This window comes from Abramis brama, assembly GCF_963993115.1.
Source record: "Abramis brama genome assembly, chromosome: 23".
In the NCBI taxonomy this organism is placed as follows: Eukaryota; Metazoa; Chordata; class Actinopteri; order Cypriniformes; family Leuciscidae; genus Abramis; species Abramis brama.
In genome coordinates this window covers 3,380,244-3,407,304 of record NC_139985.1, presented here as the reverse complement: position 1 = coordinate 3,407,304, position 27,061 = coordinate 3,380,244, and the positions used below count along the sequence as shown (strand labels likewise).

At 36.7% G+C, this 27,061-nt stretch overlaps 2 protein-coding genes across 3 annotated transcripts; both read right to left on the bottom strand.

The window, feature by feature from the left end:
- Positions 1–42: 42 nt before the first annotated feature.
- On the bottom strand, positions 43–3,076 carry LOC311073999 (uncharacterized protein). 2 transcript variants are annotated; one of them, XM_084100183.1, is made up of 5 exons: positions 2,862–3,076; positions 1,608–1,700; positions 1,228–1,297; positions 1,043–1,134; positions 43–960 (listed from the first exon to the last, which is right to left on the bottom strand). In XM_084100183.1, exons 1-5 carry the CDS (start codon positions 2,910–2,912, stop codon positions 889–891), a joined length of 378 nt encoding a protein of 125 aa, XP_083956309.1. In that variant the 5' UTR covers positions 2,913–3,076; the 3' UTR covers positions 43–888. The 2 variants fall into 2 exon arrangements, with proteins under 2 accessions (XP_083956309.1, XP_083956310.1); XM_084100184.1 differs by having other exon boundaries at positions 1,043–1,131.
- Positions 3,077–15,629: 12,553 nt separating this feature from the next.
- odad1 (outer dynein arm docking complex subunit 1) lies at positions 15,630–25,019 on the bottom strand. The gene is made up of 14 exons (XM_084101689.1): positions 24,880–25,019; positions 24,698–24,801; positions 24,244–24,420; positions 24,033–24,158; positions 22,456–22,569; positions 22,305–22,372; positions 21,666–21,853; positions 20,204–20,332; positions 20,038–20,120; positions 19,201–19,369; positions 18,892–19,055; positions 17,440–17,543; positions 17,210–17,303; positions 15,630–17,114 (listed from the first exon to the last, which is right to left on the bottom strand). Exons 1-14 carry the CDS (start codon positions 24,944–24,946, stop codon positions 17,010–17,012), a joined length of 1,692 nt encoding a protein of 563 aa, XP_083957815.1. The 5' UTR covers positions 24,947–25,019; the 3' UTR covers positions 15,630–17,009.
- Positions 25,020–27,061: the final 2,042 nt, after the last annotated feature.

Sequence of the window (27,061 nt, the reverse complement as noted above, 5' to 3'; positions counted from 1 at the left end):
AACCCCCCAACGCAACGCCAAAAAAGACCCAAGAGGCACTCGTTTTTTTTTTAAAAAGACAAGACTGTTTTTTTATTTTATTTATAATCCTGAACCAAACTATACAAAGCAGTGGTCAAAAAAGCAACCAAAACACAATAATAAAAAAAGGTTTTGCTTGAAGGACTGAAAGAACACCAGTACCAGCATACAGTTCTGTTATAGATTGTTTTCATTCTGCACTTCCCATATAAAACACAATGAAAAAACAAAAACCCCCAAAACTGTACATAAGGATAGAAAGATATAATCCTTTTAAATGCATATGGAACAAAAGACCTTCAAGATTTAAAAAGGGGTTAATTAACATGTTAGACGCCGTTCAGAAAAGGGGGCGGACGGGCGATGCGTTGACTAAGGGAACCCTCTCATTCATATGAGCCATCTGTTATGTTAACTGATCTGCTAAAGCGAGGGATTAACTTCTAGCAGCACAACCAGGTTAAACATTGTCTATTAGCCCCTGCTTAAAACTCATCTTTGGTCTTTAGTGGATCAGAAAAATGTCACCCATGAAAATGACAAGAACCTCATGCTTTCAGTTGCTTGCGTGTACATCCGCTGGTCAAATAACAGAGTAGAATGTGTGCTTGTTAAACGTGTGCTAAAATAAACTGTCCATCGCTTATTTTAATACAGGTTTTTCTAATGTTGGTCCTACGCCAATAAATAAGGTCTTACAAAAGGGGACAGGGTCATGATGATGTTATGGGCCTCAGTGCAATAAAAAAAAAATAAGAAGAAGATCTTGTAGCGGCAAAGGAATGTCTGTGAAATATACAAAAAAGCACAAACTCTACTAGGTCGAACTGACCATACAGACAGAGCTACTGAAGGGCAGCGAGAACTTTAAGCTTTGACTTCAGCCTCTGTGGAGCCGCCGTTCTCCTCTGTCTTCTGTTTCTTTGTTTCCACTGCCTCCTGAAAAAGCAGAAAAGGAATTATTAGACGTGCTGGAAATATGAGGGTTCGTGACCATGTGTGGATTGAAACTCAAACCCACCTCCTCTTCTGCTGGACGTTTCACGGGATGTTCGTCTGCCTCTTTCTCAGCACCGTTCTCTTTCTCCTCCTCCTCCTCCTCTGCCTCTCCTGCTGTTGACAACCAAAAAGTGTGTCAATCAGTTTTTGCACTAGTAAATTCAGTAATGGTGAAAAAAATGCACACAGTTTATAAGTCAAACTCACCCTCCTCATCATCCCCACCCTCTTCGTCCTCATGGGTTTCCTCTTCTTTATGTGAAGCACCATTAGTAGTCTAAAGAGAGAAAACACTGTGAGTGAAACCGATACCAAGTTTGTCATGTCACCAGATGACTTGGGGATTTATGAACAAAGTCAACGATTAAGTATCATTACGATAATTTCCAAAGTTTGTGGGAAGGCCAGTTAAGTAAGTAACCAGCCTCAAAGCTGTTTTCTCATAAGATGCATGCATGTCATTTCTCGAACCCTAAACAAAGAGCAGTGTGATGAACGAGGGGGAGGGGGCCCTTCAACACCTGCGCGGCGAGCGGGTACTAGGGGACAAAAGCCACAAGGCCTGCTGGGAAATACTCAACGCTTACTGTTCCATTTCCATTGGCAGGTGCGTCTTCGCTGCCGTTTTCCTTCACAGCCTCTGCCGCCTCTTCAACCACCTCTTTTTTTTCTTTCAGGTCCTGAAATAAAGCAGAAGTTTATCAGTTAATAAATAAACCCCCTCAGACTACATAAACAATGCAGCGTGTGCTTATTTCACATTGATAGCATACACGTTTTTCATGGTAGTAAAGGGGAAAGTTTGTTTTCCGTGAGTTACTTCCCCACCCACACACACAGATGAGGCACAGACCACACACACCAGCTGGCTGACTGCCTGTTAAAATACATTAAATGGCAAACCAACACCAGGGTCATGAAAACCACCTCAGGTTTTTGGTTTTAAATACACTTTTAGAAACTATGCCATCATTTTATATGATTTACCTTTCATTTATTTTAATTTAACACATATACCACGTTGTCATAACGGAAACTCAACGTGAACTACAGAAAGTGGGGGATTTTTTTTTTTTGTAACATTGTCTGTGTTCTTTCTCTGAAAACGATACCAAATTAGGTATATTATATAAAGACAATCAGTTTAAGTTCATGCCTTCGTGAATTAAATCTATTGTTTGGACACACATGTCGAGGTCACTTGAGGTTATTTCGCGCCGTCTTGCCCCATTGCCCCCTTTATTTCCCGGTAACTATCGTGCACGCGCATGCGCGCACACGCGCCGAGCTGGAAACAAAAGGAGGCAGAGCGCGCGCCAAGACAACGTGCTCAAGAGACTGGGGGCGGGAGGCGCGAGCGTTTTACAGCACGCGGCGGCGATATTCCCGCCTATTCGCGCGGCAGAGATCAAGAGACTTGACTTTGCACACACACACCAACATTTCAAAGAAAGAAAGAAAAAAAAAACTGGCAGATGGTTCACAAATTCACCCCCACACCCCCGAAACCCCACACTTAACGTTAATTGGATATGATTACATATGGGAATATATGTCGAAATTTTCCCTCATAGAGGTTTACCTTATTTTGTACGACTTATTCTTGAATTAAACGTCCGTAGTGGTTCTTCTTTTAACCGTTAATTTAAATACGACACCGCGCGAAACACGAATAAACGGAAAATATGATGCTAGTGGTCGAATTATACTAATTTAACATTTTCTCATTGAGAACAACATTTGCCGCTGATAAACCCCCGAGGTTTTTTAGCCTTTTTCTCTGTTTTAATTTCCATACAAACCCACTTTTCTCAAATACATCGGTTTCTAAGGTAACTTACCTTTGCGGTGACCTCGGTGGTGGTGGTCGTGTCAACAGCGGTATCAGCCATGGTGGTTTATAGAGATGTTTTAAAGAAAATGTCCGAAAAAAAGCGTTAGAAGTGGTGGGATGAGGTAGGAGACGGTCAGACGTGAGGAGGAAGAGTGAATCAAAACTGCCAGAACCTGAGAACTGAAAGGCGCGTCGAGCGCAGCTGCAACATCACTGACATCTGATTGGACAGAGGCGTAGCAACGTAAATCCTTTTCTTCGATTTGATTGGAGAAGCCACTGTCAATTGTTTCATAAAGTCCCGCCCCTTCGTTCGTACTACTTGTAATGCGCCCGTCTTGTCTTATTGGTGGAATATTTAATTTTACCCTTTACCCGGTCTTTTAAAAATACTGTTTTAAGTGTCGAAATGGACTTTTTATTATTGTTATAATGTATCAAACAATAAACAGATAGAAAAGACCGAACATATAGAACTATAGGAATGAAATTACATTAAATCGCCTTGTAAAGGTTGGTTCACAAATAAAATAAGAGAGAGAGAGAGAGAGAGAAAATGTAACATTATAAATACATACAGAGGAAAACATCATGCACCAGTGGCATTACCAAAACAAATATATATCATATTTCAAGAATCTGTCTCTTTTCTTGTTTTTTGACCAGCCTAGAGATATAAGAAATGCGTCAATATCAATTAAGAAATGTGAAAAATACTCTATAGTATAGGCTGCATTTGCATAGGCCTATAAATAAATACAATTTCTCCCCAAAAATAACAATGTAATTCATTGGATTATAGTTGGCCGTTTATAGTAACAGATTATTTTAACTGAAATGATGAGTGCGAGGTCAGGATATTTCTGGCACCATTGTTGTTTTGGTTCCTTATTTTAGGGGCCCATTCTCTATATAAATTTAAAGAGAGTGCAAAGTGTTTATGCAGTTCGTAAACTAAAAAAAATAAAGTGTCTCAATAATATAGGCCTAATTAATTTGTAAGTTAATTAACCTTTTTCTTCCTATGGTGTATTTTGAAGTTATATTTTGTGTTGGTTTGTCATTATTTCCCATTCTCTTTGCAAACTGCACAAATCTGTTTCTATTTTCCTTGACCTTTCTTTCAACGTCATCTCTTGATAGTTGTTTTGTGTGGTTGGAACCTGCCTTCAAGCTTGCATAGATGAATTCAAGCTTCTTTGGGGGCTTTGTTTACAGCCACAGTTTCATTAGCATGTTGTATTCAGAGGCCATTGTGTCCCAGATGGAGACGCACCAGGCAGCTGTTTCATTCATAATGAGAAGTCACACTAAGATGCTAACATGACTATTCCACACCATCAAACATCTCAGCACAGATAACCAACTGATATTGCTTAACAGATAAGCCACACAGTCATCTTGCTTCTCCGTTACAGGAAAAGTACCTGTTGCACAAGGAACAGATTTCGGTTGTGGTTAATAACGTTCCCCTTTCAAGGGGTCAAACGAGTCAAACCCTGCCTCACATCTGTAATTCCTCAAAAGGAGTAAGTATACTGAACTAGAAATCATATTTTTCTCTTTCTTCAGACAGTTTAAGTTGAAAATGTCCATAGAGGCAGAACTTTTATCAGGGTTTTCTTTTGAACACACAGAGATAAAGACCCCCTCCCCATTTGAATCTCATCAGATCTGCCGTACCGTGGTAACAAAGCCCACTTGGTGGTCACAGATGGTGTGGGCCTATGGTGTGCTGTGTGAGGGGTCAGCATGTAGTCTTTGTTTTATCAGATGGAGTATTATGCACTAGACCACTGATTTAAACCTCAGCTTTGGCTCCAATGTAAATTAGAAGCTGAAAACAGTCATTTAATCAGAGACTGCTTCATTCAGAGAAGCTTTCCATAAGGAGGTGAGGTTTTACAGAAGTAAACTTTGTGATTTTACTATATCAGAACATGTCATTTTTTATTTTATTTTTACAACTTTGGCACACACAAAAATTACACAAAGTATACTGCTTTTCTTCAATGAAAACTAACCTCTAATATTTTGCTGATATAACATTTTCAAAATACTTCTCATTGATTTTGACCTTTGTTGAATACTTATTTTCATGTTGTGTGGAAATCTTCTAAAAAAAGCTCTAAAATAACAGTCTGTAACTGTTATCCCATCCAAAGTAAATTGAAAATGTAAAAATATCAATAATTTCATTTGATGCACCACTCTCCATGCCATTGGTCAGAAATAATGATAGTCCTGCCACAAACTCATGCCATTGGTTGAGCAGATCTTGGTGCAAGCAAAGCAAAGTTCAGTAAGACATGATCCTGGATCACCAAATTTTGTTGATCCTGGAACAATATTCCTGTCCAAAAATGTTGTCCCTATCCTTTCCCCTAAATCTAACCCTACCTACAACTTATCTCTAAAATCAGAGAAGAAATGATGGTGAATAACACTGATGTAGAAGCACGTAACCCCGGTTGTAAGCCTAAAATTGACATAAACTTGTCCCTCAAATCTGATTGGTTGATTGGAATGTTGTTCCAGGATCAACAATCATGTTGATCCATGTTGCACTCGGTGAAATAAAAAAATTAAATGAAATAAATGTACATCTGCATCCAAGCACTAATCCCAGATCATAATCCCATCTGCATGCATACATGAAATAAACATTTTTATAATAACTGCAATGCCTCTCAGAACATTAATCCTGTCAAAACAGAGCTGTACAACTATCAAAAGTCTTGACATTGAGAGGTAGATGTAATTAGCCCTAGACATGAAAGTGTTACATGCATTTTTAATCTGAGGAGGTTTTAAGGGCTTGTGTTTGGATTGATTTGGATTTTGGCAGTTTGTCAGAGTGGGTGGAGACTCTTAAGATGGACAGAAAATTAATTCAATCTCATAAAGGCCTCGTTCGCGCTTGGACGTAAACTCAGTGGAACACATGCACAGAGAGGCTCTTTCATTGGGGGAAATGAAGACCATATGTAGCACACACCGAAACAGCCGTCTGCTGCTGGAAGCCCACGCTGTGTCTGCCGTACAAATCCAGACAAGTAACAGACGATTTTCCTTTTTTTTTTTTTTAAGAAAACACTTCTTGTCCAAGCATTACTCATTCCCTAACTGGAAAATGGGAGCAATCGGAGAGGAGAGAGTCTTTGTTAGGTCATTTCCTGTAGTTTTTTTTTTCCCTCCTTCTAGAATACCCACAGCCTGCCCACGAGCTAGATTTGTTTCCATGGATACTGGAACAATTCCAATGATTGCCTGCTGGTTTTTAGTTTGCGCTTTGATGAAGGAAAGCCTCGGAATAACCAGAGATGGGAAGAAGAAGAAGAAAAGAGCCAACATGTTCCTCTAATCCTCACATTTTCTTTCATGCAATGTGAATGGTTACTTTGGTAACTTTCTTTCTTTCTTTCTTTCTTTCTTTCTTTCTTTCTTTCTTTCTTTCTTTCTTATGCAGTTCTTTCTCGGTTTTTAGTCAAATCCATGTTGAAATCAAAATCCACCCAATCTTAAAGCATGTTTATGATCTTATTGCACATTTACTCAGTGCATGTCATTCCAAAAAATAAAAAATAAATGCTCCGCCTCTAAAACGACTTTCCTTTAGATGACGTCACAAACCTCTCTTACGTTTCAACCGCTCTAAAACCTTCTGGCATTGCTCACTTTTCACAATACAATTGATTCCAGATGAATAAAATCAAGTCCTGCCTACATTTTATTTATTTGAATATTCCTTTTCACTATGTTAGATATAATATGGTTTGGGAATGGCATTTTATTATCTGATGCACTACTATTACTAAGTGATCCTTTTGGATATAGGGCCGTGTTTGTTTTGGTTATTTTAAATATCAACAGCGTTTCGCAGAAATCGCTTATAAGTACCGACTTTTACAGCGATAGTTGTTAGCAAATTATCCGGTTTTATTGAGTCAGAAATGCCAGTTGCACATGATCAAACTCCAGGTTCCACAGTAACCTCAGAAAACCCCATTTGTCTGTGGTTCCTGTCTCTAAACGCAGAGTTCATGACTTCCCCTTTAGGTCAGTGAGGGAAGTAATTTGCAGATGCACCTGAATTTTTTCGAGACAAAAGGCTGCAACCTGACCCTTGGAATTTCAGGGCTTTGGGGATGTTTGAGGAGGGGTTTGTCAAAGATCAGGGGTCAGGATTAGGGAAGAAAAGGTCACCGTAATTGGAAGAATCCAAGGGAGGGCTCTGTGCTCCAACTGTGTGCTTTTGTCTTGAACAGCGGTAACCCTTAACACTCTGAAATGCTTTCTCATGCCTGTGCGTGTACCTGGTGAAAATCAGCAAAGCACAAAGGACCAAAAGAGCATTATGGTCAGATTTGCATCTGAACAATTCAAACCAATGCATTTTTTCAGTATGCAGATATTTGAACATTGACAAGTTTGTTGGAAACTAAACGTTGTGAACTTTCAGCACACACTTTTAATGAATCAAATAATCTGCATAAATCAGTTACAATCACTTTCAAATTTCAGTCCAGCAAATTTTATTTGCATCTCTCGCTCAGCCTCTGTGTGCACACAGTAAAACTCCAGGGTCAGTCCTTTGTGTCCTCTATCCAAGCACAGGCTTTAATAGGGCATGATGCTGTGGAATGTGGCCAATTTGCCCCCCGTCCTGAATAGTGACACTCAATGAGGCATGCTGGGTTCCCCCGGTAAGTGTGTCCACTGGTCTGGCAGTTAACATAACAAAGACTACAAGATGTAGATGAATGAATTACAGAGCAAGGGCAGTTAAGGTAATGGTTTTTTTGTGTGTGTGTATACACATTTGATTGCCTGTTAGGCTAAATCATATAGTCTGAATATAATAGCACACCTTTCTACAAGAACCTACATGGAATCATTCATGCAGTGCACAATATGAGTTACATGATAAATGGGTTCGGTGCTGTTCAAATGACTAAACCGTTGGATTAATAAAGATTTTTTTTTTTTTAATGTGTATGAAATTAGTCTCTTCTGCTCACCAAGGCTGAAAAATGTTTGAAACATACAGTAGCAGTAATACTGTGAAATATTATTAGAATTTAATATAACTGTTTTCTATGTGAATCTATTTTAAAATGTAATTTATTCCTCTGATCAAAGCTGAATTTTCAGCATCATTTCTCCAGTCTTCAGTGTCACATGATCCTTCAGAAATCATTGCTGATTTATTAAAATATTTATTAATATAATCAAAGTTGAAGTTTTTCTGCTTAATATTTTTGTGTAAACTGTGATAAACTAAAATTTGGAACTGGGGTAAGAAAGATTATTTAACAAGATTATTTTTACTTTTATTTAACAAGGATGCATTGAATTGATTAAAAGTGAAAATACAGACATTTATAATGTTTCAAAAAAATTCTATTTCAAATAAATGCTGTTCTTTTAAACTTTCTATTCATCAAAGAATCCTGAAAAAATGCATCAAGGATTCCACAAAAACATGAAACAGCAAAACTCTTTTCAACATTGATAATAACAATCAGAAATATTTCTTGAGCAGCAAATCATCATATTAGAATGATTTCTGAAGGATCATGTGACACTGAAGACTGGAGTAATGATGCTGAAAATTCAGCTTTGATCACAGGAATAAATTACATTTTAAAATATATTCAGACAGAAAAATAATATATATATATATTTCACATTATTACTACTTTTACTGTATTTTCAATTAAATAAATTCAGACTTGGTGAGCAGAAGATACTTTTTTCAAAAACATTAAAAAAATCCAAACTTTTGACCAATAGCGTTTAAGTAATTGATTTCAATCTGAATGAAAGATGCAGTTTTACCAGTTCTACTGCATAATAACCAAGACTTCATTACTTGCTCTAGTGGAAATTTCCATTCTTTCAGCGCAGGGAGGGTCTTCTAAGCAAATCCCTCCCATCTAATTCCTCCTTACCTGTGATGATCACTTAGATGAGGCTGAGCTTCACCCAGATTCAGGAGGGTGATCTCATCAGCGAAGCCACTCCTCGGTGGACAGTTTCCAGCGGTCTGCAGGTCTTAGCAGGTCGTCGTCAAAATGAAGGTGGTCTGGAACCAAGTCGGCATGTTCCTACATGATGTGGATGCCTAATGTTTGTTAAACGCTTATTAGTGTGGTAACAGTTATCCAGTTTCTGCATCCTTCAATGTCATTATTTGAGAAGTAACCAGTGAGCTTTCATCCTTGCCGATCTGCTTCTTTTGCAGCAGATGATCTTGCACAAGGGAATTAAACAAATGGCCAATAATCCAGATGGCAAATTAGCATTTCCTTCTTTAAGCTGCAGCTGACATTTTTCCCATTGGATTTGATTTGGGATGGATGCAAGTTCAAACATACAAAGAGACAACCGTACTTTACCAATTAAATTATCTGCAAACTGCAGGATTTGCTCACTGAAACATGTAGTTTTCCAGAGAAACCCTGGCAGACGCAGTGTTGAGCTAATCCTAAATGCAACCCACAAGAGCTGCCATATACACATTCGTTTTTTGAGGACAAAGAAGTCTTTATACACAGTCAGAGCCGCTCAGAAGTTATTGCCTAGTGTGCAAACATCACATACTGTACATACAATATCAAATCATTTCATCAATCCATACTGTACCCTTTGCTACAACAGATAAACTAGATATTTACATTTTCTGAAGAAATATGTAAATGGGGTTTGTTTGCCTAACCTCACTAGTCAGTTGTCCCTATTTTTGCATGGTAAAATGTTCACAGAAAATCCTCTTATTCATCCAGACATCATTGTTTTTTTTTAGCTTCCAGCGAACACTGTTTTTAAGAAAGCATATCAAGATATAAATAGCCCATCTAAAAAAAAAATCTGTCAATCTGAGTTTGACCACAAGAAAAGTTTCAAGTCTTATATAAACAATATCTTTAAAATATCAGTTTCAATGTCTTATATATTATATAGTCTCTAAATTTGTCTGATTGGGGTCAGATGAACATGAAACTATTTATGAAAAAGGTCTTTTAACCTGACATATGAAATAATAGAAAATCTTTTTTTTTAAGATTTAGAAAAAAACATTTTAAAAAGTTTGCCTGTGTGTTTTTTGGTAATCATATTTTATGAATCAGGCTTTATTGCTCATATACTATGATATAGAAGAATATGGAGCTCATACTCGAGGAGGAAAACACTCAAACTGAGCAAAAATATGCCAAAAGTAAGATGAAATTGAAAGCTTGTAATGCAAATCTTTATAACAGGCTAGATATTCACATAAAATTCATATAAATATTATTATATATTAGTCTTAGTAATATGATATTTAAATGCTTAGTTTTATAATCAAAGCTTTTTACTGTGGGAGGCAAAACATATAATGCAGTGAATGCCTGATACATTTTTCTTTTTTTAAAAGTAGAAAAATAGCTTAATTACATGATTTTTCTAAGTAGCTTCAGTCCGGTAAGTGTTCATCTTGAAATATTACTAATAATATTAAAGCTATTCTTACGTTTACTAAATATCAATAAAGATTTCACATCAAAAAGGCGCATGAACCACAAACTGAAGGTGGACGTTTTTACAATTATACCAAAAGGCCTTTTACTTACTATAAACTATCAATCAGATGACTATTCAGCAAAGTTTTTTATCATGTTGAGGCTTAAAGACTGATTATTCGACAAGCCTTCAATGTCAGTCCAGGTATTTTGAAAAGTAATAGCACATCTCTCCTTAACAAGACACATGTTTTGAGCACAAGCGCTGCAGAACGAGTTACACGTCAAAGTTTAGTTAGGGTCAAGAGTTTGCTTAAACCTTGATGCTAGCTTTAGCAAAGATCAAAAGTATCAATGGCAATGCAAGCAGAGAGCCATGGAGCAGCTAAAGTTGATGTGATGGGGTTTATGCGTGTGTTTTAGGCCACACTGACCTCAGCCCCTTTGTGAGGCTTCAACAAAGAACCATCTGCATGAGACAAGAGACAGAAACATGGCGGACTGACTGGGGGAGGGACAGCAGATCGACAGAGATGTAGAAACAGGGACAGAGGAGAGAACAAAGACAGACGAGAAGGAACAGGATCTAAATGTGTTTAGGTGTTTCATGGTGATTGATAAACCGACCATGGTTTCTCAAATGAGGGCGCAGAACGAAACCCTTCACATGCACGGTCAAGAAGGGCTCCTGTAATCTTTTGCAAACACACTTCCTTACAGGACTGGATGAGAGTAATTAGAGCTCTCGGGGGCTGGGTTCTGGTTAACCATTTCATGGGCAGTTTTAACATGGGATCCTCCACATCTGAGAAGCTTGTTACTGTACCTATAAAACATTTAACAACTGCAGAAGCAGAAGTGAAGATCGAGAAGTCAAGAGATGCATGGAACGGTTTTCTGTTTTAAAGGTCTAATCAACAAGAAGTTTGAATTGATGCTGTTTTGAGAACATAAAGAGGTCAGGCCTTGAGGCTGATGAGAATCTCAACTCAAGCTTTATATAAAGCAAATGATGCCGATTTTCATTAACATTTGAATGATATTTGCATGATAATTAATTTTCATTACTGTATGCATTCCCATTATTTTCAATGGTGATTCTTACCATTTCTCTAACACATTTATTTTAAATCTGGATAAATGAATACTAAGTAAATACTGTACAGTTTAAACGGTATATAGAATATAATGAGAGAATGTCCTTAATTGTCACAAAAATACCACAATGCTAAAAATCCTAAGAATGAAAAAGATCATAAAATAACCTTCATTTTTAATCATTAACCTAATAAAAAAAAAAAATTATTATTCACTCTAAAAAATGCTGGGTTGTTTCAACCCATGTTTGGGTCAAATACGGATTTTTTATTGCATTTTTAAACCAACAATTGGATTTGTTCATATTTGACCCAAACATGTGTTGAAACAAGCATTTTTTTTTAGAGTGCTTTAATAGTTTTCTTAATTTTGAGGTGCAATTATGATTCACACGTCCTTGTACTCGGGTTTACCTTATTCCTGATATATTTTCCAAACACGTATAGCATACAAGACAAATCATGGATAATCTTTTAAAAAATATACTGCTGTACTATACCTCTATATTCAATGGTATAAACTAGCAAATAAGCTCAATCAGTACAAATATTACTGAAGAATAAAAGTGGTCATTTACTAGATTAACGCACACAAGCATTAGTGATGAACAGCCATGTAACATGACGAACAGATGCAGATGGATCACCTAGCAACAGCAGCTTTCGCTCTCGCCACACTCTTCGCCCATGACTGTTATTATCACCATCTAGTGGCATGTGATTGATAGGAAACTGATGGCATATTCAAAATTAAACAAATGTAACCTGTTCGTTGAGAACTTATTAAACTGGCATTCAATGCTTTTTTCTCCTCATAGGACCTTAAAGCCAACATGATATCCCACATATGAATGATATGGGATCATGCAAATAAAGCTAGCAACAGAGCTTTCATGTATGGTGACAGCTGGAACCTATTAAAATTAGGCTTTGTTCAAATTGTCTGTTTCATGTTTTCAAACCTGTGCATGAATGTAACACGTCATCCATCATTAGCGCATGTGTACTTTGGTCAGAGTGGGAAAAATCTGATTACTCCGTATCTTTGTGTGTAAAATGCGCACTCCACTGTGATTATGTTTACTCTAATTATGAGCATAACCACATTAACATAATCACAGTAGTTCTGCCTTAATCACGTTGTAAGAGGGCATTTAGTGTTTCATCACAGTCCTAAAGGTTCTAAAAATAGGTGCAAAAGCAAACGTTTTTTAGAACTAGAATTAAAAAAAATTGAGAAAACTCACATTTAAAAACAAACAAAGCTCCTGATTGGTCAGGTCAGCGCAAGATCTCAGGTTGCCTAACAACACAATCAGAATCGGGGGAGGGCCTCTGGGAATGCAATTTGTGGATTGAGAGAAGGAAGAAAATACTTGGAATTCTGCCAAGAAAAATAAACAGAGAGAGAGAGAGAGAGAGAGAGAGAGAGAGGGGGGGGGGGGGACCTTATAAAGGTGTAAAGAGAGTACAGTACAATATCAGTCATAAGATCTGGCGGCAAAGAACGCAGCCTTCAGGAACATACCACAAGGAAGTAACCTATAATTGCACCCTCATAAAGTTTATAACTTCAGTGTATTCAGTGAATGGTTTTAGTTTTAGAACTCAATCTAAAACCTGGGGTCTAGAGTCTCTCTAGTTGGTTCAAATCTTTTAAAATGTTAAAATTTGTTTATCCATCTTTTTGTATGTCCATAAAAGTGAACATAGTTTTGGAAACTTGCAGATTGATTTTTTCCCCTCTTGGGCTAGTAAGTCACTTTGCCTCTACAAAACAACACCTTAGCAACCACTCAAAACCCCCTAGCAACAGTATAGCAATGCACTAAAAAACACTTAGAAGAACTTAGCATTTACATAGCAACATCCTAGCAACCCCCTAGATTGGACCCAGACAGCAACATAGTGTCGGCCCAGATCCGGCCCACATCTGGTATGTGTGGAATCCATGTGTACCAGATGTGGGCCGGATCTGGGCCGACACTATGTTGCTGTCTGGGGAAACTCCAAGCAACGGCATAGCAATCCAATAAAAACACTCAGAACAGGTTAACATATGCATAGCAACACCTTAGTAATGGCAGATTAACAAACTAAAAACACCCAGAAGAGATTAGCATCAGCATAGCAACAACCTAGTAACAACCCAGAACCTCCTAGCAATGGCTTAGAACTAAAAACCACTCAGAAGAACATAGATTCTGCTTAGCAATACACTAGTAACCACTTAGAAACCAATGACATAGCAACGCACTAAAAGCCACTCAGAAGAGATTAGCATCTGCATAGCAACACTCTAGAAACCACTTAGAACCCACTAGCAACGGAATAGCAATGCACTAAAAACCATTTAGAAGAGCTTGGCATCTGCATAGCAACACCCTAGCAACGGCACAGCAATGCAAAGCAACTAGTGACCACCATTTGAAAAATGCAAAAATCCAGTTGTTTGGTAGATGTCACAATAACACGTGATATATCAAAAACCAGATGTAGCCAGACAAGAATGAAAAACCTTTTGATAAAAAGGAGTGTTTAAGTGACTAACAGGATGTGTTTACGAGGGCTGGAGAGTCAAGATAGACAGAGAAAAATGAACAGGATATGGGCCAGTTTGGGCGGTGAAGATAACGGTGAATGAATGCGTCTGGTGTGTTTGAGTGCACCGTTTTGTATGTCCATAATAGTGCACATAGTTTGAAAGCAATAAGCCAATAAGACAATTAATACATTCACTGTCAGTAAGAAATCACATATAAACATTAAAAACAAACAAACAACATGGTTTAGACTATGCTGCCCACTGCTAGTCTGATTACTTGGAAAACATTTCCTCAAAACGCTTCACAATTTGAGAATTTATGTCTGTAAAACAAGCAGTGCAGGACCAGTTATACCAAAGTTTAATTGCATTTGCAAACACCACAAATGCATTAATAAGTAAGATAGACAGGAAGGAACATAAATACATCCTGGGAAGAAAAAAGAGCAGAGGAAGGATGAGATAAGAAGTGATAGTAAATGGCTAAGTTGTAGTAGTCAGGGTTGCCAGGTCTGCGTTACAAAATTATCCCAGTTACCAAATGCCAAAATGATTTAAAAAAAAATCGAATTATGCCATTCCCATAAATAAAATACTTATTTTACAGTCAATGTTATATAAAATGAAAACCACTATAGTAGCGGTCATAAACACAGCTCAAAGGCTATCTACCAGTGGCCAAACTTCACAAAACTTAATATCTGACAGTTTTATCATTGGTTAAATATGAAATATTTCAATACAAGCATTTTAGTCAAATATAATGTATGCAATATGTTAAAATTAACAGTTTAGAGAAGTGGCTCAATTTCGCGGGAAAACAGCGGACTTGGCAACCCTGGTAGTAGTCAGTGTTTCTCTTTGTGTCAGCGTGTACTCTGATTGGCTGCTTGTTTTGCAGTGTGGGCGAGAGCGATAGAGAGCCGTTGCTAGCATAGATGGTTGCTAGTATGAGGAAGTGATGGGGGGGGGGGGGGGGGGGGTTACATGGTTGCCGTGGTTACACGGTGGGCCGTGTGCACAAAACATTTTGCAGCAAATGGAGGGGTTTAAAAAGGGGTCGAATTTCAAAGCATCTAAACTTCCATCTTGAGTTGCGTCTGATGCATTATATGCGAGTTTGTTTTCACAGAATGAAGAAGAGAGCGTTTTTAAATCCACACTGGCATCAAAAGGGACACAAATACTTCAAGGGTTAAGATTTATTTTTATCCCCCATCGAATTAATGCTACAAACAGAATATTTAGTAGAGAATAAGCACAAAAATATGTATAATAAAATAGTATGTATGTGTGGTGGTGGCTGATGACATCTTCATACCCTCCAGTATTCTAAAATTAACGATTAAAATGTGAAGTAAGAATTAAAGAATTATAATATTTAAAATGTTAATTAAAGACTACAAATCACATATTTCCAGTCTTTGATGCTGATTGGTCAATAGCATTCCTTTCAAAGTACTTAGAATGGCACTTATATGTATGGTTTAAAGGGTTAAAAACTCCTGGTTGTTGTGTCCAAAAGTACCCTTTGACTATATTCATAATATAACATGACCTCAAGTTCCTTGTTTCTGAAATAATGCCTGAAATAATAATCTGTCATAATATAGTAATTCAGTTAAGTCTCCAAAATAGATTTGCTAAAATGATCTGATGTCTGATAAAAGTTTAAAACACAATACCTGGAAATTGTTGTTTTGCCAAACTTTTATTGCCGTCACTCTTAAATAGAAACATGGGAAACACCAAAACATGTGACCACTTGATGCATTATTTAACAAAACAAAGAATTGAGTACAGGGGGAAAACATTTATTTTTATTTATTCAAATATACTGTAAACATGACAGACATGAGGGCATTGTGGGAGTTCTATGATCTAACTGACTCACTAACTTTGGCTAAATTCTGCCCTCTTCTGTTTGTTGTTAGGAACTGTTCATCAAATGACAATTCTGTCATTATTTACACACCCTCATGTTATTCCAAACTCTTAACATTTATAAGATAAGCATGTTTGAATGGAGCTGAATAAGAATTATAACCTATATATAATTTTTTACTTTTTTATTAGAAGACCAGAGTGTGTCTTAAAGCTACACTGTGTAGGATTTTCTCCCATCTAGCGGTGAAATTGTTTATGACTACCAACTGAATATTACTTTCTAGCCCCTCCCATTCTGAGGGCGTTTTAACCATAGATATCATATAATAAAGGCTAGATGTCTCGTGCGCGCTGCTGGCCAATGGAGGTCGACGTCCACACGTGGCGGCCATCTTGCCACAGGCAGCTCGCTCACTCGTAACATTGTGTTTTAATGCTGCATGTACTTTTTAAATAACCATAACTTGTTAAATTTTCTACCGATTTTCAAACGGTTTGGTTTGTTATAAACGTCAGAGATGTAGTTATGACACTGCATACATATGAATAATTATAACATACATGTTCAAGCATGTATAACGTTAATAACGTTTGTAAGAAACCAAACCGTTTGTAAATCCGTCAAGATTTCAGCGAGATAAGAGTATTTGTGTTCGTGCTGATCACACTTCTTACATCAGGTACCACAGAGCCCGCCAGAAAGCCTGCCTGTGACAAGATGGCCACTGGTGATGCCGTTCGAGACTACACCGTAAGACATCTAGCCTTATATGGATATCTATGGTTTTAACTCCTACGGTGGCCGTATTATTTCAAATCTGCGGGCAGTCGCGAGTAATCTCCCCCTCGCATTCGTCACGGTGCCACTGAGTGTAAAAACGCGAAAGGCAAAGCTTGAATTTCCAGGTATGTCCCTCTTTGGCTAATGTATTTTCAAGATGGAGGCGCAACATGGCTGCCGCCATTCGAGCGACTCGAGCGATTCTAAACGGCAGATTCTACGCTTACGAGAATATTTGATTAGTTGGTTGAAGTAATTACACATTAATGAGCACATATCATTTTGAAAGAACAAAGTGTTTTTTGCTAAGAATCAACTTAAAAAATTACACAGTGTAGCTTTAAGACTCCAGCGAACGCTGTCTGCTACTAGACATGGTGCTGCTCTTAGGGGTTTTCGCATATTTGCCTCCTCCTGCATGCAGAGACTCGTCTTTACGCACAACCTGCGACAGAAAACCCACAAACACCATGTAACTGTAATGCAAACCGTAGTTAATGAATACATCAGAATGGGAAAGAGCTATTCTGTGTGCCTTACACTGCTCATCATAACATGCTGATGGAGTTCTTTGTGGGTCAAAGGTCGATCCTCCTCATCTGTGAGAGAAGAGTCCTCGGCCTCAAAATCATGCCTGCATCATGAACAATAAGACCAGGATCATATATTAACAAAATAAAGTCATTATTTCCACATATTTTGTGTACTTTTGTTTTATCTCCATAGACTGTGTTTATAGCTCAACATACCGTATGAGAAGCTTCTCTCACCTGGTAATGGGCGGCTGAACGATCTCTGCGTGTCTCAGCACGTCTGGTTTCTGACCCAGCAGGAACTGAGCGACCTCTTTCAGGTCGTAACTCTTCTCCAGGTCCTATTTATTTACATCACAGTTACACCACTGGTCAGCAGTTCAGAATAAGTACGATTTTTTAACGAATAAGTCTCTTATACTTATCAAGGATGCATTTATTTGATCAAAAATACAGTAAAAACAGTGAAATATTATTACAATTTAAAAGCACTGTTTTCTATTTTAATACATTTTTAAAATGTAATTTATTCCTGTGTTCAAAGCTGAATTTTCAGCATCATTACTCCAGTCTTCAGTGTCACATGATCCTTCAGAAATCACTCTAATATGATGATTTGCTGCTCAAGAGACATTTCTGATTGTTCTCAATGTTGAAAACAGTTTTTGTTGCATAATATTATTGTAGAAACCGTGATACTACCATTCAAAAGTTTGGTCCTAAGTAAGATTAAAAAAAGAAGAAATTAATACTTTTATTGAGCAAGGACGCATTACATTTCTATTTCAAATTAATGCTGTTCATTGATCCTTCTATTCATCAAAGAATCCTGAAAACAATGTATCATGGTTTCTACAAAAATATTAATCATGAAAAACAATTACTGATATTAATAATAAGAACCAGTATTAATAATTAAGCACCAATCATGACTGATAATAATACTCTGACGTAAATACAAGTTAAGAGTACAATGGATGCCCTTTAGACAATTTTAAGAGTATTCTACACTGTTTTTTTCGGTGGTAATCTAATTGTATTTTACCAGAAATGCATTTTTTTTTTTTTACCACAGTTTGCAAAAAACGCATTAATCAATTAACAAAATTGCTTTAACACTATGGCTGTGTCTAAAATCGCCCCCTATACCCTCATTCACTATTCCCTACATCACTCCACTAATATAGTCGAGTTGAAGGAGTGAATGAAAACGAGTGAGTGAATTCGGACACTGAGAGCGCCGGAAGGGCTGCCGTTTTGCATCGTTTGTGCTTGATGTTTAATAGGCATTTAAAACTTAGCAAACTGGCAGCTCTAGTAATAAAAGATTTATCTAGAACTCTGTCATGTATAAACCTTTAATTTAATAATAATTTAAAAAGGAATTTAAACCTGTATGATATTACTCTGTATCCACATTGGACCCGCAGTTTGGAAAATAGATTGATGGATGATTCAGCTGCTGCGCCATCTTCTGGTCAGACACGGGAATTCACAGTGCATCATGGGTATTCTATTCTCTAGCCATGAGCATACATCTGTTGTACACTCGTTATCACGGTGCATTGTGGAATTGAATGAGTGCACTCCAAATGTCCACTCAAATAGTGCCCTATTTAAGGCTATAGGGGGTGATTTCGGACACTGCCTATGAAATAACCTGTTGGTACATTCTGGTCTTTTCTGTACCTTAGAATTAATGAAGGCTTGAATGGTGAGCAGTTCACTGGTCCTCTGCTCCACCAGGCTGAGGTACGTCATGATGTTACTGTCTCTGATCCCAGAGGAAGAGCCCAGCATGTCAGCCACCAGTGTTCGGTCGCAGTCAATCTTATTGAACACACTGTCTGTCCCTAGAAAGACATCAACATAAGCTTTTGTGTATAAAAACATAAGTATCATTCTAAGACGATAACGTGACAATGTTATCATTTTTGATTCTTCTAGGGTTTATCCACGTGGTTATGTTAACGCATGTTTGGGTGATTATACTAGTACCTGTTTTGATCTGTTGAAGGATCTTGCTGATGTCATCGGCCTGGGCTTCAGACTGTTGAGCTTGTGTCTCGCACTCTTGCTTTAGATCCATCAACTCTTTTAACGCCACCTGATTTTCCTGTTCCTTTTGGACACCTTTCATGTGCAACTGCTTCATCTCTTCTCCAATCTGGAACAGAATCAACACAAAAAATGGATTCCTACTGTTGTGTCTGTATTAAAATGTGAATATGAATAACATTATCCATGTTCATTTAGCCCAGGTTGGCACAGGCTTTTGTTTGGTCTTTAAGTGTTTTCAGTGTTGTTCTTATTAACTAAAACTAAAACTATTAAAATTGTTTTCATTAAGTAAAATAAAGTTTAAAATTAATTAATTAAAATAAATATTAGACGAAAAACTAAACCTTAAAAAACTTTTGCAATTTGACAATTGTGCTAAATGAACAATAAAGTTGCTAAAATTACTATAACTAATACTGAAGTAAAAAGAAAATAAAGCTAAACAGAAAAAAAACTAAATATAATAAAAATGACAAAATCACATAAGAAACTTCACTAAAACATAGAATATTATAGTATAAATACTATACTACATCATATAAATACTATAATAGTACATAACACTAAAATGACAAAAGTACTACTTTTTTTGCCTTTGCACAGCTGCTTAGTGAAATAAATCTAATGAAACTTAAATCATTATCTCACAAAAAGTGGAGGGGACTAAACTGTCCTTCCTCAATCATGTATTTATATTAAATGATCAGTTCATCTTGCGAACAATATGTATGTTTTGGGTCTTTATTTGACTAGTTCTGTGATTCACACACTGACCTGATGGATTTGCTCTCTCAGTCTCTCAGCTTCTATGTTCTGTTCATTCACAAAGTTGAAAAGAGCAAAGTTCTTGTCCTCAACTGTTAAAAAAAAACACATAAAGAGTTGCAGCATAACACATTGCAATCATTTGTTGGCACAAAACAGAAAAAATAAAGCTCACCCTGAATGAAATTTGTAACCAACATCTTCAAATTATCTTCCCCAGTCAATCTCTTGATCCGCTGGAAAACCTCCTCCAGAGTGTCAAATGTCTCCTCTCCGGCGTCTGCCCTCCTCTGCTCCTTCATCTCTGCCATCAGCACACATTGGTTACTTTTCAGCCAATAAAATTGCTAGATTTACAGTACTGTGCAAAAGTCTGAGACAGAAGAAACTGAGACAGACTAAATCCAGAAGAACTGCGGGAACGTCTCTGAGATGCTTAAAGAAACCTTAGCAAAGCTACAGTACTGTGAAAAGTACTGGCACTTGTGTTAAAATGCTGTAAAGTGAGAATGCTTTCAAAAATAAAATCACAAATTGAATTTATTTATGATTTAACTTCTATTAACTAATTCAAATCAATATATGGTGTAACGACCCTTTGCGTTTAAAACGGCTTTTGTCCAGGTACACTTGCGCATAGTTTTTCAGGTAGCTTTGCTAAGGTTTCTTTAGGCATCTTGGAGACGTTCCCGCAGTTCTTCTGGATTTAGTCTGTCTCAGTTTCTTCTGTTTCTTCATGTAATCACAGACGGACTCGATGATGGTGAGGTCAGATCATACCGGCTGTTGTCAGACTCCTTGTGCATACATAAATCTCACTGGATTATTACAATTAATGGCAAAAAGAATGTTTGGAAATGTAAACTGATATTTCCTACTGACACACTACAGAAAAAGATATAAATAACTGACTTAAAACCATTTCTTTTTTTTGGGGGGGGGGGGGGGGGGTATTAACATGCCTAAGACTTTTGCACAGTACTGTATAATCAATTAATCAATCAATCAATCAGTCTGTTATAGAGTATACAAAAGTTTGGGATCAGCAAGATTTTTTAAAAAGTAAATTATATTTTTAATCAGCAAAGATGCATTAAATTAAAATATCTCATAACAAATATCAGAGTGTTTGGCATTGAAATGGATATGGATATGACAATGTTGATATGTTTGGTCTTGGCAGAATAGATCTGCTACACTGCTGCTGCTGCAGAGCAAGTACAGGACTTTCTACTGCCAATCCATACACAACACACTACTGTGAGCAAGACAGATATACTGCTGCTGCTGTACAACACAGTATACATTAATTAGCCGTAGCAGATGTGTACAGGTGGAGCTGGGGAAGGTGGAGGGTTTCTGAAAGCGCACTGCAACTGCTACAGCAAATGCTGACCAAATATTTGAAGGCTGAGCAGCGAGCTCATTGGCTACTGATACAGCAGGAACCAATCAGCTGTGTCCTATAGATAATGATGTGATTGCGAACAGAGTTAAGGACCTATCAGCCGGCGCCATCTAGAGTTTCATGACAGAACTTTGTATTTATTTTTGATCTTACTGATCCCAAACTTCTGAACGGTAGTGCACACAATTTAACCAACAACAATTCTTGGTTACAAATATTGCTCTCTGACCTTGTCTGCGTCTCATTTCCTGTCCATCATCCATGGCGGTTCTCTCGTTACTCTTGGTGGTCATGAACTCTTTGAGTCGGCGTTCATGAGCGATGACTCTCTCCAGCTCCTTCATCTCAGCTGAGTACTGCGCAAAATCCTTTATCGCCTTCTCCTTCATCATGGTAATTTTGGTCTGTGCCTCCTCTCTTAAATACACACATATAAATAGAACCGGCTACAAATGTCCAAAACACGTATTGAGGGTGGAGCAATGTGTAATACCATACAAAATAATAACTCATTATTACAATTGAGGTGTGCAATTTTTCAATGTTAAAAGTGGTTGGGAAACCTTTTTGCATTTAAGAGAGGGTAAGAATAATATTAACCAGTAATATTTCATTTTTGACTTATGATTATATTGGAGGCAGGGTTATTATCGCTGATTAAAATCTAAAACAAAAACTATTAAAACAATTTTTAAAAGCTGAAATAATTAGAAATGTTGCATTATAAATTGAATAGAAATTGAATAGAAGCACAAAAATGACTGGATATAAATAAAAAACTAAAATATAATTTTTTTGAAGTTTTTCATGATTTTGGAAACTTTGCATATAAGCGAAGCAACTTAAAATCTCAAAGTATCTCTCTTACCTCACATCATAAGCTGTGGTTGACATGTCGATAACTTCACCAATATCCTTACGAACATCTTGCAATACCTGAAAGAAAGACAACAGCACTTGTTTGAACTGTGTTCAATCACTGCATCCCTCACACTCATTAAACACCCAGAATGCCTAACCTTCTCCAGTCTGCGATGCAGCTGCTGGAATCGGACGCGCTCCATGCGGAGTGTCTCGAGCTCTTCTCTGAGCTGGCTGTTCTTCGTCAGCTGTTCGTTAAAGCGAATCAGAGCCTGTGGAGACAACAAGGGAAAAATTTTCATGCACACACTAGGGGCCAGATTTACTAACAGCTTTCGCCAGCGCAAACCCTCTTTTGGCGTTAAGAAACTACTAAGATATACTAAAGACACGCAGTGAAAAATTATCGCTGAAAAGGCGTGGACAGGGTTATTTTTGCATATGCATTTGTAGGAGTTACCTTTTCAGACGCAGTATTTATGGGAGGAGAGTATTTAAATTAATCATGCAAGGTGATTTAATAAGGTTTGCGTGTATATTTACTGATATTTGAGCCATTTTTTACCACCCAAAAAAAGCATGTCTTGAACCAGACGGTAATTTGCGCTGCCTCATTTTCATCCGTGTTAAATTCAATATGGTGTCCACCTGACTAAGGTCTATGACTATGTTTATATATGTACCAATAATGTGATTATTTCCAATCATTAGAGCAAGGACTTAATCGCAGTAAGATTTTTACATGACACAAGCAAACCTCTTCCCTTTTCATTTGCAATTTTCATTATTCTGATTATTTGCTAAGAATTGTGGTTATTTTTACCACCATTATTCACATACACTAATGCACAGCACAAATGATGAACTCGCATTTAGTAGGTGTATTTCTGGCCACTGTTTCAATCTACTTACGTCAAATGCAAAACATATTACTATGGACGTATTACTAAGGATTTTTTTCCAAACATTTCTTCATTTCTATGTTTTTGACCATCAGTATTCTGCATTATATTCATGTTGTCAACATGATCTCAGCATCTTCAGCACCCCAAAATTTTTATTTCAGGTCTTTACCACCCCTTCCAATCCAATCGAAATTTTAAATGGATCGATTGAGGTGATTAAATTAAGGCTTTTCAATCCGATCGAGTCATCAATCCTGTTACTAAGGCATTATTTGGTTTCATATAAATGTAGCGGTAACACTTTACAATAAGGTTCATTAGTTAACATTAGTTCATGTATTAAGTAACATGAACTAACAATGAGCAATACATTTGTTACAGTAGTTATTAATCTTTGCTAATGTTAGTTAATAAAAATACAACTGTTCATTGTTAGTTCATGTTAGTTTACAGTGCATTAACTAATGTTATCAAATACATTCTTTGATTTTAATAACGTATTAGTAAATGTTGAAATTAATATTAAATAAGATTAATAAATGCTGAAGAAGTATTGTTCATTCTTAGTTCATGTTAACTAAGGTAGTTAACTAATGTTAACTAATGAACCTTATTGTAAAGTGTTACCAATGTAGCTATACACCAGTTCAGCATTATCTAAGGAACAAATGAACAGTTTTGTATGGCCAAATGTTTTGCCACAGTCCAGTCTGCACTTTATTTTGGCCAAAAAACCAGCCACTTAATTCTACACTGATTTACATGTGAAGTGCCCACAATTGTGTGGTCAGTGAAAGTGCATGCTGTGAAATGTTTGATTCTCTATTTACCCGGTCCAGTTTGTTCTCCAGGGTGCGTGTGGCCTTCTGAGTCTGGCGGGCCTGAGACGTGTGACTCTGGGAAGCCGTGACCTCTCCTCTTCTCACTTCCACCAGCCTTTTCTCCATATTCATGATCTGTAAACAGAATGCATGCAAATAAACATCCGTAGCACCAACAGTGTGTTACGTGACTAAGTTTAATAACCAGGCACATATGCACCTCCTGTTCCATCTGTGTTTGGGTCTGTCTCTCATTCTCTAGTTGATCCTCCAGCGTGTTTCGTTGCTCCAGCAGAGTTTGGATACTCTCAGTGTCCTGATTGTCGTTCTTTCTATGCGATTGGCACTCGAGCACGCGAAGCAACTCCTCCTGTTCCTCACGCAGCTTAGAAATCTCCTGGCTGCGGACAAACAAACACACACAACAAACTAAATATGCTCAAACACACACATTCCATACAAGACACAATGCAATACATGTACATAATGCAACATTGCTGGGTAAAACATCATGAGAACGGCTTCTAATGACAAATCTTAACCCTACTCCTAAAAGAAAAACAATGCAGGTTTTTTTTTTTTTTTTCACAATTTTTTGAATAAATATAAGTTTTGTCATTGTCAGTTAACCCAATAGACTTAATAAACCAAAACCTGAGAGTGTTTTATGGCACTGACCGCTGTTTGCGAATTTTTTCCTGTGACTGGATGCTGTAGGCCTGCCGATCCCCCTCCGTTATACGAAACTGTCTCTGCAGTTTTTCAATCTCTGTCTCAGCTGGACACAAACAGCTGGTTGCATAAGAGCATTCATCTGTTCATCTTAATTATCAATAACAATGTTTCATTTGCATACCAATTCCATCAAATTCCAAGTCACTGCTGTCAGAGAGGACACTGGTTGCTGATCTTCCACGAGGCATGATGATGATGATGATGATGATGATGACTATAGTCACACACTGGGCTAACAACAGTGCATAACAAAACAAAGCTTTGAATTATAAATAATAAAGACAAAACTTAAGTAACAAAAAAAACAAAAAAACCTCCAAGGTCACCAATTCCTTATATGATTTGTAAAAAATTATTATTATTTTTTTTTTGCCAACAACTAAACTCTCCAAAACCCTTTAAAATACTGGGTGTATATAACATTGTTTACATAGAAAATTATATGATGTGTATCATTATTTATTATTTAAAGAGGATATAAAATAATATGGTGCATATATTGTGTTAAAAGTACATGTAAAACATTTATCATCATGTTTGGAACATTAAAGATTTGATTCATTGACATAAATTGTAAAATGATTTAATTTGCCCAAAAACGTGATAGCAACGGGTCATAATCCGGACATGCGCACAGCCTCTTTGGCGGGAGTAGCAATCGATTCGTCAAATCCAGAGGCCTTTCAAGAAATTAAATATGGAAATATATATTTTTAAAAAACGAATGAAGAGTTTATGGATGAATACCTGAACTAAGATGAAGAAGAGGACAATAAAAAAGACGAATATTCAACGGTGAACGCGACTGACGTCTGATTTTCCCTACTTATGTGAGTGATGCATCGTTTCTAACACAACACAGTATATATAATGCATAAAAGTATACACTATTTATACTGCTGTGTTGTTCACTAACTGAAATTACCAGTATCACTATGCTTTTGGGTTTGTAACGTTACTTTGGTAATACTTTTTGGAGGACCTTGGAGTAGCAGGTAAATACCATATCAAAGATGAATAGAATAGGTAGCCTAATCATTCAGTTCCAGAATGTATAACGTATTCATGTTCCATGTTATCTCAATAATTTACGTTCCATAGTAGTAATTTACCGCAGTATTTGTTAACTATAAATGTTTCTACACAGACAACCATAAACTGCCCCCCCCCCCCCCTAACACCGTTTTAACATTTATATTTATGTAATAATTCAAATGATATTAATCTGACATGATGATGCTATGTAACGTTAATCAAGAAGAGAACGTAGCCAACGACTAGTCAAGCTTTGATCAAAAATATATTATACATTTAAATAATGCTACTTACCCAGCTAACAATTTTAGGTTATAAGAACGTTTCCATAACGTTCCCATTAAGTTATAAAAACGTTATTTCTGAATGTTCTAGGAACGTTCAAAACGTCCAGTTTTTTAGACGTTGTATTAACGTTGTTTCTTGGTTATAGAAACGTTATTAAAAACGCTATTATAACGTTCATTTCTCCCTTTATACAAACATTGTATTAACGTTCTTACTTGGTTATAGGAACGTTATTAGAACGTTCAATTCTCCCTTTATACAAACATTGTATTAACGTTCTTACGTGGTTATAGGAACGTTATTAGAACGTTCGATTCTCCCGTTATATAAACGTTCTCTTAATGTTTTTCTAAGATTTTGAAAAACGTTCTTAAAACATTCCATTCACTTGTTTAAACATTTAAACATTCTCACTGTTTTGCATAATGTATATAGGTTTAACATACAGCTTTATTTTATTAGTGATCACTGCCTCTGATAACAGTAAAATATGTTGAGGAAAATAAAGGCTTATTTTACCTTGTGCTGTTATCACTCTTCAGGTGGATTTATTTGACACGTCTTCCTCCTTTTTGGACAAAGTTGTTAGCAACTGTCTCTAAGGAAAAACGATCTACAGGGGGCGCTGTTTCTCACAAACAGGAGACCAATGAAAGGAAGAGACTTTTGTTTCGAATTTATTTATTTTTTGTTTTTAATTCAAAAGAAGCATTTGAAAGGATCAATAGTCATACAATAAATAACAAATAATATGAACTATTTGACTATAATTATTTTCCATTTATTTTATTAAAAGTCATTGTATTGCAAAATTTAATGTCCAGTATTATATATATATATATATATATATATATATATATATATATATATATATATATATTTAAAACATAATGATATTATTATAGCAGATGACTGCGTACTGCTTACCAGATAAATAAAATTGATTGATTGACGTAGACATTTTTTAAGTGAGAACTAAG